At 40.2% G+C, this 21,883-nt stretch overlaps 1 protein-coding gene across 6 annotated transcripts in view; it reads left to right on the top strand.

Moving 5' to 3' along the window:
* ZKSCAN1 (zinc finger with KRAB and SCAN domains 1) overlaps nt 1-21,883 on the top strand; it is a 32,161-nt gene that overhangs the window by 5,459 nt on the left and 4,819 nt on the right. For 2 of the 6 annotated variants that reach the window (XR_008389689.1, XR_005081068.2), the window contains exons 2-6: nt 4,528-5,027; nt 6,112-6,262; nt 10,148-10,239; nt 10,520-10,646; nt 12,949-19,586. Coding sequence is in view for 1 of the 6 variants with exons in the window: in XM_037134966.2 (XP_036990861.1) it covers nt 4,602-5,027; nt 6,112-6,262; nt 10,148-10,239; nt 10,520-10,646; nt 12,949-13,841 (1,689 nt within the window). In the remaining 5 variants the exon portion in view is untranslated. Of the gene's footprint in view, nt 1-1,109; nt 1,201-4,527; nt 5,028-6,111; nt 6,263-10,147; nt 10,240-10,519; nt 10,647-12,948; nt 19,619-21,883 lie in introns of those variants that run through there. The other 4 variants (XR_008389691.1, XR_008389690.1, XR_008389692.1 and 1 more) reach the window with 4 other exon arrangements.

Below are 21,883 nucleotides of genomic sequence, written 5' to 3'. Positions count from 1 at the left end.
GCACATGCCTGGGTTTCAGGCCAGTTCCCAGCAGGGGACACATGAGAGGCAACGATACATTGATATTTCTCTTCCTCTCTCCTTCCCTTCCCCTCTAAAGATAAATAAATAAAATCTTAAAAAAGAAATTAAGGCTTATAGGAATTAATTAGCCTCTACTTGGCTTAAACTAGCTAGCCAAAGGGGTAAGCTCCTGGATTACCCACTCACTGCCTCTTCCTGTAGAGATCTTGGCTATTCTGATGCTCCAGTTCCAGGGAACCTCTTCCTAGAAGCTGCCTTCTTAGTAAATCAGTTAAGTTACTTCTCATGGCTCTTCCAACACTTCTGTTGAAACCTTAGAACAGTTGGCATATTCTACTTTGTACTGTAATAATTTGTATAAAAATAGGAATCGTGCTTCTCATCTATTTATTCCCCTCAGTCTAGCAGGACACTTGCATATGGTGGATATGCAGAAATGTTTAGGAAATTGAGTAATTATAGCTGTAAGGACTTTATTGGGAAAACTACTCTGAGATTGAAAAAACAATATTCACCTCAGCGAGGAAGTGGGGTACAAAACAGGTCTGAAGGAATCAAAAGGAAAGGCTAGACTATGGTTTGCTGTAGGACTTTTTGCCAATTTAATGTCATTGTAGAAATGACTTAATTACCCTATTTCCTTTACATTTAAGAAGAAAGCCCTTTTGAGTGTAATGTTCTTTATTGTTATTATAGACTATTAGTTTAATAAGGGTTTCTGTTTTTCATTAAGGACCAAAAAATGAGGTAGATTAAAATCATATTCTTTGTGGTTAAATCAGTCATCTCCAAACTTTTATGGTCACACATTTCTATCAGTTAAAAACTAAAAATTATATACATGTACTGTTATATTTTGTATAACAAAATGAAAATACATTAAATTGTACCATTTAAAAAAAAACTTGTGCTTTAAATTTACACAATCCCTTTGCCACCAAAATTACCAATAATTTTTTGTGAGAGCCATGTAATTAAAAATGCTTCACTAGTTTAAAGCTCTTGGCTTAACTCATTGTGGTACAGCAATTGGATGCTCTGTCTCTAAAACTTGAATTTGATGCTTAATTTTGATGAATGTAAAGGTGAAAAAGAAGCTTCACGAAGATTTGTCAAGTCAGAGGGAAGAAACACATTGTCAGCTGGCTCTGTTTGGAAATTCGCCCACCAACCATGGTAAATTTTTGTTGAAGTTCAGCTAGTACCTTTCTATTTCTATGGCCCTAAATCAATTACCATTCTTACAAACTAATCAAAAGGTTTTTAATATTTTTAACAAACAGGCTTACGATCTACTAAAATTGTTCATCTGGGAGATTTGTAAACAGTTAAGAAAATAATTTGAAGTTTTTAAAATGTGTAGATAATAAGGGTAATTAGTCATTTTTGGCAGCTAAATGTACATAACAGCGTATATGTCCCAGCATACATCTGTTACAATAGTTCTTTTCCTCACACCCTTTTTTTTAAAAGTATCTACTTTCTCTCTGTTTGACTCCTCATTTGATTTAGATTGACTTGGGTTTTCGCCTCCTAACCTGGCTGAGTAAAACCTTGCTGTAGACAGAAACTTCGGTTGTGCCATTTTCTTGTTAATATGTTGCGTCATTAGTATTTCCTGTAACTGTAGTTTCTCTGTAACAATCTCTAAAGCCACTTTTTTAATATATAATTGACATATAACATACTAGTTTCAGATGTACAACATAATAATTCAATATTGTGAAATGTCCACCACAATAAGTCTGGTTAATTTCAGTCACTGTAGTTAGAAAATTTTTCCTGTGATAAGAATTTTTAAGATCTACTCTCTGATTTCAAATGTACAATACAGTATTACTAACTGTAGGCTCCGTGCTGTATATTACATCCCCAGAACTTACTTAATTTATAAAAAGACGTTTGTACCATTTGACCCCTTCACCCAATCTCCAACCCCATATTCATCTCTTTTTTTATACCTCCTTAATTTTTATGTACTTATTTTTAACTTGCATTTTATTGATTATGCTCTAACGATTGTCCTGATTTTTTCTCCCTTTGACCCCTTCACCGACACTCTCCACTCCCTCAGGCAATCCCCCAGCCATTGTTATGTCCATGGCTCATGTGTGTAAGTTCTTTGGCTACTACTCCATTTCTTATACTGTACTTCACATCCCTGTGGCTATCCTGCAACTACCTGTTTGTATTTCTTAGTCCCCTCACCTCTTCACCGACTCCACTAAACCGCCTCCCATGTGGCAGCCATCAAAATGCTCTCCATATCCATGAATCTGTCTCTGTTCTTGTTTGCTTAGTTTGTTTGTTTGTTTGTTTGTTTTTTTAAGGGATTTTATTCATTTATTTTTTTAGAGAGGAATGGAAGGAGAGAGGGAGAGAAACATCAATGTATGGTTGCTTCTGGTGCATCCCCTGCTGGGAACTGGCCTGCAACCCAGGCATGTGCCCTGACTGGAAATCAAACTGCGCTCCTCTGCTTTGTAGGCCTGCGCTCAATCCACTGAGCTACACCAGCCAGGGCTTGTTTTTTATATTCAATTGTTGATACATATTTTTGCCATTTTATTGTTCCTAGTTTTGATATTTTTTTCTTGAATAAGTCCCTTTAACACTTCATATAATAAAGGTTTGGTAATGATGAATTCCTTTAGTTTTTTTCTTGCCTGGGAAGCTCTTTATCTGCTCTTGGATTCTAAATGATAGCTTTGCTGGTAGAGCAGTCTGGACTTTAGGTCCTTGCTTTTTGTGACTTTGAATATTTCTTGCCAGTCCCATCTAGCCTGTAAAGTTCCTTTAGAGAAGTCAGCTGATAGTCTAATGGGAACTACCCTGTAGATAACTTCTTTTCTCTTGCTGCTGCTTTTAAGAGTCTCTCTTCATCTTGCTTTTGACATTTTAATTATGCTGTGTCTTGGAGTGGGGCTCTTTACATCCATCTTGTTTGGGACTCTGTGCTTCCTGGACTTGCATATCTATTGAATGGTTCTTTATTTCAATTAGTGTATCCTTTGTTTCTGACTGGATCTTTTTTATGCTACTAAGGTCCTCGTGAAGGTCCTTGAGCATCCTTATAGCCAGTGTTTTAAACTCTGTATCAGATAGATTGCTTATCTCCATTTCATTTAGCTCTTTTTCTGGAGTTTTGCTTTATTCTTTCATTTGGGCCATGTTTCTTTGTATCCTCGTTTTGGCGTAGGATCCAGTGGCACAGCCTGCTCTATCACCCAAGCTGAGTACTCAAGTTGCACCCTTCGTGTGGGCTGAGAACACCTTCCTCTTGTAGTTGAGCTTGGTTTGCTGTTGGCAGATCAATGGGAGGGATTTGCCCAGGCCGGTCAACAGCAAGGATTGGCGGTGACCACTTAGCACCAACCTCTGCCCTCTGTAGAGAATTAGCTGTGCTGGGGCAGCATAGTGGTACTCCAGTGTGGTCTGTAGCTGTCCACTGGGTGCATTGGCTCTGGGGTTTCCTGGGTGGTGCAGGCCAAGGTCATCCCCCCACCAATGTTTTTCCTGGTGCCACCCTGCTTGAGTTGTAAAGCAATCTGAGATGGCTGGTGCTTGTGCTGGGCTTGGAGATTGCCAGGTGAAGCCAAGCTATGAATTTAGGCTGGCTGCTGCTAGTGCCAGGCCTGGGGCTCACTGAAGCCAGCTGTTTATTGTTTGAGAGGTTTTAGGAAGGTTTGCAGCATGAGCAAAGACCAGCCTTTCATGTGGAAAAGCAGCTTGGGTGAGCCCATAAGTTGGATGGGGCAGAGTCTGGAAATCTCCAAGGGGGTTAAACAGTGTTAGCCAGGTTGATGGAGTATTAGAGGCACCAGCTTTCTGGCTCTGGCTCTGGCTCTGTAGAGGGAGGGTTTAGAAGTGGGACAGTGGGCTCTGCTCACCTTGATGCCTAACACTTCAGTTCCTCCCTGTATGCCACTGGTGCCTTTCAAGCTACTATCTCAGTGCTGGAACTCAGAGGGAGTGAGTCTGAGTAGGTGAGTCCATGTGTGCGTTCTTTAAGAGGGACTACTTGGGGCTCCAGAAGTTTCTTCCACCAACTCAATTCTCGCTGGGTTTTTTTAGCCAAAAGTTGTGGGGACTTATCTTCTTGGCACTGGAACCCTGGGCTGGGGTACCTAGTGTGGGGCTGGTGCTCCTTGTTCCCATTGTATCCCTCCCAAACTTATTCACTACCCGTGATTTGGGATCAACCCATTCTGTGTCTGTGCTCCTCCTACCAGTCTGAACAGATGTGGTTTTTTTTATTCCGTAGTTGTCAGACTTCATCCAACTTGATTTCTGACAGTTCTGAGTGATGGCTGTTCTATATCTTAGTTGTAATTTTGATGTGGGTGTGCAAAGAGGGAAGCCATTTCTGTTTATGCCACTGCCATCTTGACTGGAAGTCCTCTCCATGTTCATCTTTTATACAGGAAATAAAGTAATCCTTTATATATTGACAGCACAGGTCACTTTTCATAAAGGTACTAATTACTTTTTTTAATACTACAGAAACATATCAGAAACATCTCCTAGGACAGAAAGGAAAGCACAGACCCTGTTTGGATCAAGTTCTTTAACCCTGAATGATGACTGCCGAATCAAGGGAAGCGACTGGTCTGTCCCCCCAGGCTGCCCAGGAGAAGGATGGTATCGTAATAGTGAAGGTGGAAGAGGAAGATGAGGAAGACCACATGTGGGGGCAGGATTCCAGCCTGCAGGAGACTCCTCCTCCTGACCCAGAGATCTTCCGTCAACGTTTCAGGCACTTCTGTTATCAGAACACTTTTGGGCCTCGAGAGGCTCTGAGTCGACTTAAGGAACTTTGTCATCAGTGGCTACGACCAGAGATAAACACCAAGGAGCAGATCCTGGAGCTGCTGGTGCTGGAGCAATTCCTTTCCATCCTGCCCAAGGAGCTTCAAGTCTGGCTGCAGGAATACCGTCCTGATAGCGGGGAGGAGGCTGTGACCCTTCTGGAAGATTTGGAGCTTGATTTATCAGGACAGCAGGTGAGAAGGGGTAAAATTTATGTGTGAGCCTTTTATAGCGCAGAATTTGAAACTGGAACAAAGAGAAAGTTACTGATTTAAAATTAGTTTAGTAGTCTTAGTATTAGGCTAGTTATAAGTGTTAATATATAAGCTACTACTTATATAATAGCTATATTTATTCACATATATGTATTTATGAGGTCTGCCCAGAAAAAGTCCAGCCATTGTTATTATAATGAGAATGGTTTGCATGGCATTGATGTAACCTGGCAGCCAAGGAGAGTGGACTGCAATGCGCATGCATGAACGTTGATGGCTTCACTACACTAGTCAGTGGGGAGGAATTGGATGCCATTGAGTGAGCATGTGTACTGTGTGGCTGTTTCATTCAAAATGACTGAATGAGTAGAGCAACAGATCTGCATCAAATTTTGTGGTAAGCATGAATATTCCTCCACGGAAACTATTAGGGTGATCCAGAAGGCCACAGCTATGGGCTCCTGGTGATTGGCAGCTTCACCAAGACAATATATCCACTCATGCATCACGTCTTACGCAGAGAGTTTTTTGTGTGTGAAACATCAAATCCTCCCAGGTAACTTAGCCCCCTTACAGCCCAGATTTGGTGCTCTGTGACTTCCAGCTTTTCCCAAAGGTAAAATCACCTTTGAAAGGGGAGAGATTTCACACCATCAATGAGATTCAGGAAAATATAACAGAGCAGCTGATGATGATTGGAAGAACTGTGTGAGGCCCCAAGGTGCCTACTTTGAAGGGGACTAGGGTGTCATTGTCCTATGTACAATGTGTCTTGTATCTTATATCTTCAATAAATGTCTTTTTCATAGTACATGGCTGGATATTTTTGGAATAGACCTTATATAATGTTGTCTGTCTATATAAAAAAACTAATATATAAGCTGCTAGTAATATAAGCTAGTTATCAGTTGTCTGTAGTGGTTATTCCCCCTGCTTTGCTTGGAAATTAAAAGTATTCTGGCCTTCTCTCCCCTGCATCCTGGTATACTTTTGTTCTTTTCTATTTATTTGAAGTCCTCATTAAAAAGTAACATATTAACAAACGCAACCTGTCTGTCCTCAGGTCCCAGGTCAAGTTCATGGACCTGAGATGCTTGCAAGGGGGATGGTGCCTCTGGATCCCATACAGGAGTCCTCAAGCTTTGACCATCATGAGACCACCCAGTCCCATTTCAAGCATTCATCTCGGAAACCCCGCCTCTTACAGTCACGAGGTAAGAAGCAAGGTTTGTTGTGGGGAAAAGAAGCAAGGCGTTCCGGAATGGGTATGCCCTCTCTGTTTTGCTAAGTACCCATAATAAAGAAGCATGCTTGTTTTTATCATTATACATTATTGCCATTACTATTAGGAGAAATATAACTTACACACCAATCTCAGGAGTTAAGTGTTACTAAAGAAGTAAATAAAATGGGCATAATGAACTTGGATGGACATTACATTGTTTATTGACGTGTTAGCATTCTGGATGTCTTACAGATTTGGGGGGTTTTGTTTGTTTGTGTTTTTTTTAATAGGAAAGAGCTTAGAAGAAATAATATACTTTCAGCCTAGGTTTTGAAACACTATAGTACATCATAAATTACTTTATAGAGTCAATTTTAAAGTTTATTTTATTGTTTTTGGTGGAAGAACATGAGGAAAAGCATTATTTCAGGGTCATAGAAATAAATATCAGTTTAATTATTAGAGCTTAAGGAAGTATTCTCTTCTATGCTTTCTGGAGGATAGCCAGCATTCATGCCGCAGAAATCCATATATATCAGTACATTGTGATGTTTAACCCACCACTGTCCACACAGTCCCATTTATGACCTTCTAGGATATATAAGGTCTCCACACTCCACAAGGGTGACGTCAGGAAATTGAAGAGGGTATTAATGGTTTTAAGTGCCAGGTTAGAGCTTCAGGTTATCGAAATAACAGTTTTAAGAGACCCTGGTATATATAGTTGTTACTTAGTAAATAATGCTTAGTAAATTGAGGCATATGCATTTATTCTCAATTTCTTCTTTGTGCTATACATCATCTAGAGTGTTTTCCTAACTCCCAGAAGGTTAAAGTGCTAGGTACTTGATCTTTTCGTACATTTGGCTTTAGCTTATTTTATTATTGTACTGTCTGAAATAGTTACAAGTTTAGTAATTCAGTTTAAATTAATTTCTGTAATATTACTTAGCAAGGGAGGATTTTAATTTTGCATTTAAAATTTTTTCTAATTGGGACTCCTGGCTTAGATGGAGGCATAGGTAGACACACTGCCTCCTCACACAACCAAAATACGGACAACAAAAATTTAGAAACAAAATAACAACCAATACTGACAGAAAATTGAACTGTATGGAAATCCTACAACCAAGGAGTTAAACTAGATGCATTCATCCAGACCAGTAGGAGGGGCGGAGTCAGGCAGCTGGGTGGAGAGGGATCACAGCAAAATAAAAAAAGTGGTGGCTGGCAAACCCTGGGCACATGGGGCGGCAGCAGGTAGATCCAGTGAGATGGCAGATTGTGGAGGGGCTTGGCATGCAAGGCAGCTTGCAGAACCGGGCGGTCCCACATTCATGTGCAGATAAACCAGGCACCCACACAGGAACCAGCACCAGAAGGACCCAGTTTGCTTGGGGGAGGTGGCAGAAGTGATAAATCCTGCAGAGAGTGAAGCAAGCACCATTGTTCCTTCTTGGACCCCTGCCGAACATACAGGATCACAACCCAGAGACTGGATTGACCCGCCCAGGTGAACACCCAAGGCTCCACCCCTTGTATATAACAGGCGCAACAAAACAAACAACAACAAAAATAGTCCAAACAAAAGAATAGATCAGAGCTCCAGAACAAATGCAGCTAAGTGACAGAGATAGCCAACCTATCAGATGCACAGTTCAAAGCACTGGTGATCAGGATGCTCACAGAATTGGTTGAATTTGGTTGCAAATTAGATGAAAAAAAATGAAGGCTATGCTAAGTGAAATAAAGGAAAATGTACAGGGAACCAATAGTGATAGGGAGAAAACTGGGATTCAAATCAATGGAGTGGACCAGAAGGAAGAGAGAAACAACCAAACAGAAAATGAGGAAACAAGAATTCAAATAAATGAGGAGAGGCTTAAGAACCTCCAGGACATCTTTAAATATTCTAACATCCGAATTATAGGGGTACAGAAGGAGAAGAGGAAGAGCAACAAGTGGAAAAGTTATTTGAACAAATAATAAAGGAGAACTTCCCCAGTCTGGCAAAGGAAATAGACCTCCAGGAAGTCCAGGAAGCTCAGAGAGTCCCAAAGAAGTTGAACCAAAGGAGGAACACATCAACACACATCATAATTACATTACCCAAGATTAAAATGAGGTAGAGAATCCTGGAAGCAGCAAGAGATAAGTAGACAGTTACCTACACAGGAGTTCCCATCCAATTGTCAGCTGATTTCTCAAAAGAGACCTTACAGGCTAGAGGGGGCTGGAAAGAAGTATTCCAAGTCATGAAAGGCAAGGACCTCCATGCAAGATCGCTCTATGCAGCAAAGCTTTCATTTAGAATGGAAAGGCAGATCAAAGGGACTTACCTAAGAAAAAGAAGATAAAAAACATGTATAGTAAAAAGACAGCAAACACAATTATTAACAACCACACCTAAAACAAAAACTAACTAAGCAAACAACTAGAACAGGAACATAATTACAAAAATGGAGATCACAGGGAGGGTTAGCAATGGGAGTGGGAAGAGGAGAAGGGGGGAAAGGTACAGAGAATAAGTAGCATAGATGGTAGGTAGAAAATAGGGGGAGGGTAAGATAGTATGGGAAATATGGAAGCTAAAGAACTTTAAAGTATGACACATGGACATGAACTAAAGGGAGTATGGGTAGGAGAGGGTATGTGGGGTGGAGGGGAGTGGAGGGAAAAATGGGACAACTATAATAGCATAATCAATAAAATATATTTAATTTTTTTAAATTTTCTAATTTTTAGAAATTAGAAAATGTGATTATATGATATAGATATTTTTTACTAGGTGAATGTCATATGCCTTTATACCTTTATAAATGTCTCATTAACATTTAAACCATGTATATACATTTCATCAAAAAACTGGATATGGCCTTGGCTGGTTTGGCTCAGTAGATTGATCACAGGCCTGTGAACCAAAGGGTCACTGGTTTGATTCCCAGTCAAGGCACATGCCTGGGTTGTGGGCCAGGTCCCCAGTGGAGAGAGCACATGAGAGATAAACACACACTGATGTTTCTCTCTCTCCCCCCCTTCCCCTGTCTCTAAAAATAAATAAATAAACTCATTAAAAACAATAATAAAAACCGGATATGTGAGGGAGAAAAGTAGAGGGACAAAAAATGGCAAAACTTAACCCGGAAGTAGGAAGACCCCCCCTTCCTACCTTTATTTCAAGATTACTACTAAATATTTGTAAAGGTATGTCGCATTTAACAAATAGGGTTGTTTTAAAATTTGTATTGATTTTAAAGTGGGTGGAGATAGAAACATCAGTTTGTTGCCACTTATTTATGCATTAGCTGGTTGAGTCTTATACATGCTCTGACCAGGGATCAAACCCGCAACCTCAGCATACTGGGATGCCTCGACCAACTTAGCTACATGACCAGGGCCTAAATGGTATTCTGATGTCCTATTACTTGTTCTTTAGACTGGAGAAAATTAAATTTTGAGCCAGGCTTGAATCATGGGCTGAATGTTACCTACTTCTGTAGCTAAGAGTAGAAACCTGGGTGCTAGGTCTGACTTAGCTATTCTTAAATGAATAACTTTAGACAAGTTATTTACCCTCTCAAGGGTACTCTCTCAGTTACCTATTCTTTAAAACACAGGGATTGAATCAGATAATTTTAATGATCCTTTTATATGACTCCTTGGCCTGCCTAAGAATAGAAATAATTGGGAAAGCAGAGGTCATGGTTTTTCTTTTTTAATTCTCTCTAGTTACCTATTCTGTAACTAGAGAGAATTAAATTCTGATTACCTTCATTGAATATTGTGAAACAGGAAAAAAGAGTGCCTCTGGGCCCTTCTTAGAGGGCAGGCCAAGAGCAGAGCAGATTTTACTTAGTTCTTTCTCCTCGCTCAGCTCTTCCTACCACCCATGTTCCTGCCTCTCATCACGAGGAGAGTCCCAGAGACCAGGCAACGGCATCTGCACTGTTCACGGCAGATTCCCAGGTGAGCTGTGGGCCCCTCTGCCCTCCTGAATCCCTCATATCTGCGTCTCTTCCTGGAGGTCTTTTTAACAATCTCCACCCAGGACACTCAACTCTTGAAGTCCCTGCCCACAGAGAAGCTGCACCCACTCACCCCGTAGTCCACCAGAGCCTGGCATGGTTACCTTTTTTTCCCCTGTACCCTGTAGGTTTGTAAATCACCTCTGTCCCTAACCCCAGGTTTGGGCAATGGGTTTGTGTCTGAACTTTGGGGGACTGAGTCTGGGAATTTCATATTTCAGGCGATGGTGAAGATCGAGGACATGGCCGTGTCCCTTATCCTGGAGGAATGGGGATGTCAGAACCTGGCTCGGAGGAATCTCAGTAGGGACAGCAGGCAGGAGACTTATGGGAACGTGTTTTCCCAGGGTAAGACTGCAGGAGTATTGTCTTATGAGATTGCTTTGCTTCTTTTTGTTAGTTGTGGGTCTCTGATGTGTTCAGTTGAGTGCTGACAAGGATTTAGAGACTACTGACCCTCTTGCTTTAGACCAAATAGAGAATGAGAACATTTAACTTCCTAAAGCCTGGTACTGTGACTCCCTGATTACAAGTGGATCCTTTTTTAAGATTTTGTTTATTTTTAGAGGGAGAAGGGAGAGAGAAAGAGAGGGAGAGAAACACCGGTGTGCATTGATCAGTTGTCTCTTGCATGCCCCCGAGCTGGGGAACCAGCCCACAACCCAGGCATGTTCCCTGACCAGGAACTGAACTCTAGTGACCTTTCATTTTACAGGCTGGGACTCAATCAACTGAGTCACATCGGCCAGGGCAGATTTTTTTTTTTAACCACCTCTAGGTAGTTTTTATTGTTTGAAATCAGAAATGCTCTCATATTCTGATTCCTCATCCCTTCCACCACTCTGTTACCTGGGAAGATTCTGCTCTACTCCCCGTGGATTACAATTTAAATGCCTCTATTCAGGGAGTATCTGTATTTCCTAGTGTAGAGGGGCAAGTGAGAATTAATCATTGGTTCTACTTCTGACTTGGAACCATGTTCCTAAACCTACCAAAGCAAGCAAGCATCCTTCTATGGGCTTTTTCTGTCTTCTTTTATCTTGTAGGTGCTTCTGTATGACAGCTTTGCATAATTCTATAAACTTACACCTATACCTCTCTTGTGATTAGGATCCCCAGTTTTCAAACCAAATAGTAATCTGTGAAGAGCTCTGGCTCCTGGGTGTATAGTAAGAACAAAGAAGTTCTAAGCAGCCTCAACCAGATAAGACAGAGACACAGTTGACAAACATTCCCATTTGTCTCTGCTAGGTGTCAGCCCCTGAGAGACAATACTGCAAAGGAGCTTCTCAAATAAGTTCTGTCATAGGGAAGTCCACTGTGAGGCTTCTGCCTGGGGAAGACAGGGAGGGTAAATGAAGGGAAACTTCATAAAGAACGGATGTTACTAAAGAAACCATAAATTTTGCTTCGCACCATAGGGATACCTGGGATTTATGGTTGCTTAGTACTTACTCTTTGGATTAGTTGAAGATTAAGCCAAAGAACTGATCCATGTTTATGAGCTGGGTATTACCTACTCCAAGAAAAATTTTTTTAAAAATTCAGTTCAGTCTGGGGAGTATCCATGAGTCAAGGACCTTGGCTTGGAATTCAGAAGTAGACCAATTTCTTCCTTACAGTTGGTTTAGTATTTATGGCAATTTCATCACTAAAGACAGGGGTTAAATATTTCACAGCTCCCTAAGGAGTTGCGTGCATTCGAGGACCTGTGTGGGATAGTACAGACCCGCTGCGACAAGTTTCTTAAGGTCGAATAAAGAATAGAGTTGGGGTATGGGGGGGGGGGGTCTAATTAGTACGTAAACATATGTAAAAATAATGTATGTTTATTGAACAGTTTATAATCTCACCTTAAAGTGAATATATCAATTCCAGTGTTTTAATATGCTATCTCTGGAATTGTTTTCATTTTCTTTTCTATTCCCAGTTGTCTTTCGGTGAAGGTTTTGATTATGTTTACTAATGCCCCAACCAACTTCTTCACTCCTGTTTCTATTATTTGAGTGCTGTCAGCTCTGTGCTGCTCTCCCTGGTGAAGAGCAGTTATTTCCTATGTCTGAAGGTCCGTGTAACCTGCCAAGTTCAGAGCTCCTTGTTTTGCCATTAACCATCTCCTTATTGGTTAAAAAATTTCACAGAATGGAGTTTCTTCTTTTCTTTTACTAATGATATTCCTTTATTTCTGTTAATATCACTTACCATTTTCTAGGAAAGACTTGTCCATTCTCTTTAAGCTCAGATTCTTGTATTAGAAACAGAACATGATTTTTTTGTGTATATTTGTTTCTTCAAATTAATTATCAGTTAACCAAACAGAACTGTGGATTGTTACCTATTATGTTCCTTAATTCCTCATCCTTCTTAACTGGTTCTGTTTCCTCTGCTCATTCCCCAGCAGGTCTGTTCATTCCTGGCCCCTCTGCACGTTCCTTCTGTTATCCTTTGACTCTTCCTGCCCTCTCATTTCCCAACTTCATTCCCTGTTTACTCTATTTTTTTTATCTTACTTTTCTCCTATTTTATCTTTGATTAATATGTCAAGTTGTTTTACAGGGATGTAGGAACTTCCTAGAAAAAAGTGTCACTCAATTAACCTATAGATTAAAAGGAAAAAAGTGCTATGTGTATTTTCTGTTTATTGTGTCAGGTTGTGAAAGCAGGAATGAGAATGAGCAGTCAACCTCGAAGGCTGAAATCGCAGAAGACTCAGCATCACGTGGGGAGACAAGAGGAAGAACCCAGAAAGATTTCGGAGAAAAACGTGAACAGCAGAGCAGAACAGCAGAAAGGCAGCAGAGGAATCTTGAGGAGAAAACTGGAAAAGAAAAGAAAGATTCGGGGCTGGCTGTGGTCAAGGAAAAAAAAACGAACACAGGAGAAAGAGGTCCCAGGGAGAAGGGTAAAGGATTGGGAAGAAGCTTCAGTCTGAGTTCAAACTTTAACACCCCTGAAGAAGTTCCAACAGGAACAAAGTCTCATAGATGTGATGAATGTGGTAAATGCTTCACAAGGAGTTCAAGCCTTATTCGCCATAAAATCATCCACACTGGAGAAAAGCCCTATGAATGTAGTGAGTGTGGGAAAGCCTTCAGTCTGAACTCAAACCTTGTCTTGCATCAGAGAATCCACACAGGAGAGAAACCTCATGAATGTAATGAGTGTGGCAAAGCCTTCAGTCATAGTTCAAATCTCATTCTGCATCAGCGAATCCACTCTGGAGAGAAACCTTATGAATGTAATGAGTGTGGGAAAGCCTTCAGCCAGAGCTCAGACCTTACAAAACATCAGAGAATCCACACTGGGGAGAAACCCTATGAATGTAGTGAATGTGGAAAAGCTTTCAACCGAAACTCATACCTTATTTTGCATCGGCGAATTCACACCAGAGAAAAGCCCTATAAGTGCACTAAGTGTGGCAAGGCCTTTACTCGGAGCTCTACCCTCACTCTGCATCACAGAATCCACACCAGAGAGCGAGCCTCTGAGTACAGCCCAGCCTCCCTTGATGCATTTGGAGCATTCTTGAAAAGTTGTGTGTAAAGTGAGAATTTGTCGACAAGCCATTTCCCCCTTTTGTTTTTAAAATTATTTCAGCGATGTGTGCTTATGGAAGGGAAAAGACATCCTCAACAGATTTTTTTTTTTAAATCACATTTAAGGATCCTTATAGTTAGATTAGGAGTGTTCTGCCTTTGCATAGTCTGTAGGCATATTCTTCCACACAGCCCCTATAGGGAAAAGCTAATTGTGTGGATAAGCCACATATTTCCATATGAGATAAAAGCACACACAATAAAATGTCGAGCTTTTAAGTATGGAGGATACCTTTGAGGCGCTATTTTACTCTCAACAACCACAATATACAATTGAAAAATTGAGATTGGCTGTGTAAAAGTGATAATGTGGTTAAATGCTGCTTGCTGCAAATAAGCCCTGGTTGGCCAACATCTCACTATACCTTCTTTCTCAAAAAATAGACAAAACAAAAACTACATTGGGACATGCTGCTCAAACTAGTTATATATACATATAATAAGTTATATATATGATCACTGGTAGCCTACCAAAGCTATAGAAATCTAGGACTGTGCCGATGAGTATCAAACCAAAGATTTCTATCTCTTCCTGAGAGAGGGTATGTGCACCAGTCCGTAGTTCCAAAGGACTGCCACAAATGTAGATGGTTTATCCTCATCACTGAGATAAATTCTACTGATATGGCAACAATGATTCAAAACATTTCTCTCCCTTCTGGAAGAAATCCCTAAAGCACTAGTCGTACTCTGAAATGCCATTTCTCCACATTAGCACTTGATTATATGCTGACTTTTAATCCTTCATTGTTTCATGCACAAAAGTTTTAATTTCCCCTCAAAAGAGATGCTTTGATAGACAAGGGATATACTTATATCCCTGACAGCACTGGACACAATGCGCAATGCATAACAGGCGCTCATTGTGCCTGACTTCTAACAGGACTTTTGCACTTCTGAAGCCCTGTGAATCATGAGTACCTGAAATATCATAACCTGACCCAGCCTTTGAAGAGGACATTCAGAGCCAGAGGCATGCTAAAGCTCCAAGGTCTTATGCTATTCTTGTCCTACTTATAAAAGAAAGGCACCAACTGCCTGCACAGACTCTTTCTAAGCATGGATCAGTGAGTACCATGGAATATCAGAAATGACTCCATTGTCATCATCTTAAGAAAAATACAAAAACATACTAAGGCCATTTTTTGACATCTTTCTGTAACAAAGATGTTGGCCAGAATTTTCTTCAGTCAGCTACTGAACAATGTGATGATTTGGACAATTTCTGAATCATTTGTAACTTGAAATGATACAGTTCAGACAATGTAGTTTTTGTTGCTTTTCAGAAAAAGGAAAATGTAGGGAGCATTTTTTCCCCCACACTTTCCAAAAAACTTCACAAAAGCATTTAACATTACCAGGCCATTACTAAATGGTGTTAGTTGCTCTGAGAAGTTGACTGACTTGCTAAGATAGGGTTGGTTGTATCAAAGTCATACTGCACAATGTCTTCTCATCACTGAAGACAGATGAGGTTACAAAACTTTGATCTTGTTCATCATCTGTGGAAGAGGATGCATTTGGCTGTCTGGAAGCTAAGACAGAATTTTCAGATACACATACAAGAGACCCACGTATTGGGAGGCTACATAAGTAGTCATGAGGGATTCAGGTAGAGATGACTCAGCTCATGAGAGCATGCAAATTATTGTGGACAGCTCTGCAGGAACTTTGACCATAGAACATATATGAAGACTATCCCCGTAACAGAAGAACCCCACATAGAGACTGAAATTTTCCATCAAGAAACAGAACTAAAACTCATTCTGTTTGCTAACCAACAACTCAAGCCCATGAGACAGCATGTCTTTATGGGGAGCCAGTGAGGTGGGGGTAGCCGTGACCTCAGTTCCAGACCAAACTAAAACTACACAGCAGTCATTCTTTGGCTTCTATTACTTGGACCAACCACAGCTTCCCTATACTCCCTAAGCAGTTTCATCTGTTTCCTGGGGAAACTTCATAGAAGTCAGCTAGTGACCAGAATATTTCTATCCATTTCATATAAGAAAAAAAAGATAATCCAGAAGAGTATATGTAAGTTATGTGTTAAAGTACAGTAAAGTTAAATGCTTTTAGGATTTTCATCAGTGAGCCACATGGTGGTTGCATGGAAAACTGTTGGTGCTTTTGAGAAAAGACTTGCTGCTGAGAAGCAATTGAAAGTGGTGAGATGCTTTAACTCCAGGCACTGATCAAAGCACTGACTGCTCTTAAGAGGGGAAGAACTTTGGTTGGTTCCACATTGGCTTTTTTTTCCCCAGAACTACATGCTGATGTAATTCAGCCATTTTGTTTAACAAAAGTTAAATACAACCTGTGCCCCCACATTTAGTTCCCATTTTTCTGGGATATCATACTGTGTGGGATAGCTACTGCAGTTGCTTCATATCTTCAGCAGATGCACTCCTTGAAGCAGCTACTTGAAGATATATTTTCTGGGAAAAAAAAAAACAGGCTACAAATGTTGATTTAAACTATTTACATTGCTTTTATCAGCTGCTCAATGCAAAGTATAATTGGGTTATGGACAAAAAGGCTTACGACATCTAATTAGTGCTCAGGATAGTCAACTCAGTAGCTCCTGACTGGCTAAAGTCTGTTAACAGTTTACTCTATAGTTAAGCAGTAGCATGTTAATCGACCTAATGGAAATCTTTGAAGGTCGCTTTAAAATAATACCTTAACCTTGCCATAAAGAGAAGTAAAGTTCTTCAAGCTGTGAGGTATTTGTTTCTACTCTGGCCTGTCAGGCAATGTGAAGAGGTATATGAGGCTACATAAGTGCCTCATATAAGTGCCTTCTTAACATGTAAGGCACTTAGTATTTTATTAGAGGCATAAAAGCGAAACTATGCTGAATGTGTACAGAGAGGTCAATATGTTTGTTGTGTGAGACAATTCACATCTTACGTACGTCAGTGAATTCATTCTGGAAGGGAAACCTCTTAAATGTGATAATGTGGCAAAGCCTTTAATCACATCTCAGCCCTTAGCATCAGAAAGCTTACACTGTAAATAAACTTTATTAATATTCTATGTGAGGAAACCTTTCATGTGTAGCACTTGTTGCTTTGGACAGAAAAAAAATTCCATCAATATGTTTCAGTGGTAATGAATTTTAGAAACACTGCAAAGGACACTTAACTCCAGAGGATCCACAGAGGGGAAAAAAATGGGGGGGGGGGTAGCAAAATGTACAACTTACAAAAATTGTCAATGTTGAGTACTTCTATATATATTTTGTATGACCTTAATGTCAGTGTCTGTGTTTTGTACCTCTAGCCCTGTTGCTATTCTGTATACTCTCTGTAGACAGATAATGTATTTTACTTTAATCTATTTGACAGAACACAACACTTAAAAGAGCAGAGTTTTAGAGTGAGTAGTAAAAAGTTGATGTGATTATAGACAAAAAAAATCAGTTCACAGAACTGAGGGGGAATTTGAGAAACCTCATAGTTTGGTGCTTATCAAATCAGAAGACAAGGTGAGTAGATGGGTTAAGTAAGAGAGGTTAATAGGGTGCTAAAATGGAATAATTCCTATAAACATCTGCAGCTCCTTGGGAGTTTTCAAACCAGAAAGTTGACTTCCTAGCTGCCAGGTCACCATTTTAAGCAAAGAGAATGGGTTGTCTGAGCTCCTCAGGAAGTAACAGCGTCTTCCCTGTGAACTGAGAGTGGGGTCAGTACCGGAAAGGCTAGTGGGACCACTTAAGTTGACCGGATTCTATAAACCATAGTCCTTCTTCCCCCAGGAACTCTTAAATGTTTATACTTTAAAAATTTAGGATGGGAAAACACCAAGATGGACTCTTTCCTGGAAAAAACAGATGCCTGCAGTTCCTGGCATGGCAGGAAGTTTTTCTGACAGCATTTTGCAGTATTCATGTTGGCTGTGCTCTGTACCTGCCCTGCTCCCACTCTTCCTGGTTTATGCTTATTAGGAGAGAAGGCTTGTGATGATTAATAGCTGTGAAAATTTTTTTTCCTAGTTTTTATCCTGAATTTGATTACCTTTTGTTCCAGAGTCTGGTCATACTGATGTACTCATCTAAGCCAACCAGGTTCATCCTACCATCCTAATGGAAGATGCATTGTGTGAATTGGAGGAACTGTTATAATGTAGTCAAGTGGTGACAGCCATACTTGCTAGAGGAGCCATATTTTTGTGTGTCTCTCTCTGAGCAACTTCTCAAAAATAGGGGGCTGGGGTTCCCCACCTGGGAAACTAAATAAAGGTCTACAGATTGCAAAGTGAAATGTAGAATCAGAGAAAAGGAAATTAAATGGTATAAATAGATCTTTTCATAAAAGTTAGAGTAGACTTTTTATTTCAACTGTTACCGGAGAATTTAATAAAAAGCATTATTTGAAAAGTTTTCCTAACATAGATTTAGGTTTCATTTTTAGAATGGACACACTACTATACATTAAAAGTAGTTATTTTGCTATTAAAATTAATTTTTTATTATATCTGAAAAATTATCTGTTTTCAAAGCTTTGTGAAACAAACTTGAAGTTATAGGGAGATAAGCCATCTCCAGTTCTGCAGATCAAACAAACGTTTGGGAAGTACTTTGGACATCTCATAATACAGACTATCTTACATAAGACCTTAGTTTCAGATGGTCTGGTTCTATTCAGTAGTAGACACCACAACCTCATGGTTTTCTTTTCTCCTGAAACAGTGGAAGGTAAAGAGTGGGCATTAAGTTGACTTGTGAACAATGGTCTGCTGTTACTTTAACAAATTTTTAAGATCTCTTAGCATTTTCATCTCCACTTACTAAATCATGTCTCACTTCAAATTACACAGTAATCAGCAAAGTTAGTTGGTCGTAAAATTTATTTTCTCCCTTTAGAAAGCACTCATTAAGCAGTGAGAACGAGTATGACTATTTTAAGATAACGTAGAATGAGATCTGTGAATGAAAGGTAGTATTGAAACTTGGATTTAATTCTGGTTTCGGATTTGGGTTTTAAATTCCTTTGATACAGAGAAGGAACTGGGCAGCTGCTATTGTTTCGTCTCCTGACAAGGTTGGATATGCTGGGAAGAAGAGTGGGGAGAAGGGTTGTAACAGCTCTCTCTGTACTCCCAGCTAAGGAAGAGTAATGAGGCAGCCTGGTGGAAGGAGAAAGGAACTGGGAGTGTGTTCAGGTCAGTGCTTGCTTGTCTTCCCTCTCACCTCAGCTAGTTAACAGTTTAAGGTTTTAGTCTGCCCCGGGAAGAACAAAGCATGTTAGACTTAGAGATGCTTCTGCAAGTAGCAGGGGTTCTTATGGGAAGACATATGACGGGTGTGGGGTGGGAAGAAGTGGATAATGGGTATGCAGGAAAATCTTGTTCTAAAAATACATGAGTTTAGGGGTAAGGGGTGAGATATGCAAGCAAAATCAGTTATTTTAAAATGAACGTGTATTTTTATTAACTTTCAGTTAAATATAGATTATTACAACCAGCTCAAAATGATAAGCCTAAATCTATATAGAGAGCTAAGTCAGACATTGTCTTGCTTAAAACAAGAACAAACACTGTCTTGGATGGAACAAACCTTTTCTGTTTTGTCAGTTCTTGGATTTATAGTTTAGAATAAATTAGACAAAAAGAAGACACCTGTTTCTGTATACCTGCAGAATTAAGTTGCTGTTAAAACCTGGCCTAGTCTGAAGAGTCCACATGCTTGGTAGGTGTTCAATAAATTATTTAAAAAATGAATTTGTTCTTTTAAATACTCATTAACAGTTCTAGAAAGACTTCTTTCAGTAAATAATGGAATCTTAGAAGAAAGGTGTCTTTTTTTTTTAAGGTAGGGAACACCACTGAAATTTTTAAACCTTAATTTACTGAAGGTGTGCAATCATGAGAAATGGCAGCAAAGTAAAATGTATATACATTTGTAGTTGATGATCCATTTTAGGAGGCTGGTGGTATCTGACAAATTAGTGAAGTTGGGGAAGGAAATTGTGGGGATTCATAATATTCTCTATGTTATTTTCTCTTCTGGGTCATGGTAAAAATAAATTATCTCTAGGTGACAATGTTTGTGGGGGTGGTTTTGTTTTTTGTCATCATTGGTTGCATAAGTAACATTTGAGGTAAAGAAAATACACTTTCTAAGTTAAAAACTGGAACTGCAACCCACAATCCAAATGATGTTTTAAGTACTTTCATAAGAGCTCCCTATGAAACGCCACCTTAAAGCTTTGGGTAGGTTCTTCGAAAGGGCAACAAGATGAAAAGCTATAGAATAAAGTAGCTTTTTAATGATCACTCACTTTTCTTATAAGATGGAACCGTTCAAGTAATCTTTGACTAATTCATATCTTTAAAAATTGAACATCCTGACAGAGGCCACAGTTCGGTCACCGACATGCAGCTTTTTGTCTGCCCAGGAGCTACACACCCTTGAGGTGACTAGCCAGGAGACTGTTGCCCAGATCAGGGCTGAGGTAGCCTCACTGGAGGGCATCTCTCCAAAAGATCAAGTGGTGCTTCTGGCAGGCACTGCCCTAGAAGATGAGGCTACCCTGGGCCAATGTGGGGTGGAGGCTCTGACCACTCAGGAAGTAGCTGGCCGCATGCTGGAAGGTAAAGTCCATGGTTCCCTGGCCTGTGCTGGGGAAGGAAGCGGTCAGACCCCCGAGATGGCCAAATGGGAGAAAAGACTGGTCAGGCCAAGCCACAGATGCAGTACAACCAGCATTCATAAGTCCTTTGTAATCCTGGCTTTCTCTAATAAAGCCACTTAGCCCAGTCAAAAAAAAAAAAAAAAATTGAACATCCTAATCGTATGGCGTGTAATTTCATAGTTTAGACCAGCCATTTTCAACAGGGTGCAGCAAGAATTTTTCAAACATGCAATACCTGACTAGTCAGGGGCATGGACATCTCTTTCCTTAGATTGTCAAGTTTTTTTAAATGATAATAGCCAACACAACAATAGCTGTCCGGTGTGAATGAATCAAAATTATACCTATTTTTGTAAGATCAGCAAAAAATATTTTTAATGCGTTGCAGAATTTTAGTAATTGGTTTATGTGTGCCATGAGGTGAGAAGGTTGAAAATTGCTGGTTTAGACTTTTAAACTGACCTCTAACCTAATAATCTTATTTTGTTATTGCATAATATATTGAAACAAATTCAGTGTGATTCTTTTAAGTAAATAAAAAGCAGCATATGTGAATAAACTATATTTTTACCCAGGTAGCTTCACAGCCAAATCCTGGTTCAGGGTAACTGCACCCTGTCCTGTCTGTGTTGGCCTGCGTCCTCCATAGAGCAGAACCTGAGGTGGCGACTTGAGTGCAAGTGATTTACTTTAGAAAATGATTCCAGAGAACAGAAAGGGACAGGGTGGACAGAAAAGGGAAGAAATCCAGTATTTTTTAAAATCCTTACCCAAGGATATATTTATTGATATTAGAGGAAGGGAGAGAGAGAGATCGGTCAGTTGCCTCCCACATGCACCCTGACTGGGGGTTGAACCTGCAACCTTTTGATGAATGGGATGACACTTCAACCAACTGAGCCACCTAGCCAGAGTGAAATCTGGTATATTATTGAAAGAGTGCTGTGGACAAGGGCCCTGTGAGAGATTCTGGTCCCAAGTTTAAAGGCCTGGGTATTGAGAGGACCAGAGCCTTACAGTGTCCCCAGTGCAGACAAGAGTCCCAGGAATCAAAAGGGTCAGGGTTTACACCTACCAAGAGCAGCTTTTAGCCTCTGTTCAGTCTAGTTCAAGCTCTGGACTGGTTTCCTCCATTTATAAACCTTGGTTACAGAAAGCTGCAGGGCGAAAATACGCAGACATGGCCACCTTCATTCTTACCCTTGCCCCTGCTAGACAGTCATTCTCTGCCTTAGTCTTGGATTCAGAGTCTGGGTTTCTCCTGCTCCCCAAACTCTCAGGCCTACCACAGCCTCACCTCACCCTTTCTCAGCAGATATCCTCAGTATTCTTCCCCAAGGGCCTCAGGCCA

The sequence above is a fragment of the Artibeus jamaicensis genome, unplaced genomic scaffold, assembly GCF_021234435.1.
Source record: "Artibeus jamaicensis isolate MK-2021 breed Jamaican fruit bat unplaced genomic scaffold, CSHL_Jam_final contig_956, whole genome shotgun sequence".
NCBI classification, from domain to species: domain Eukaryota; kingdom Metazoa; phylum Chordata; class Mammalia; order Chiroptera; family Phyllostomidae; genus Artibeus; species Artibeus jamaicensis.
Note: the sequence above shows the minus strand (reverse complement) of the source record. Positions and strands in the feature narration are given on the sequence as shown.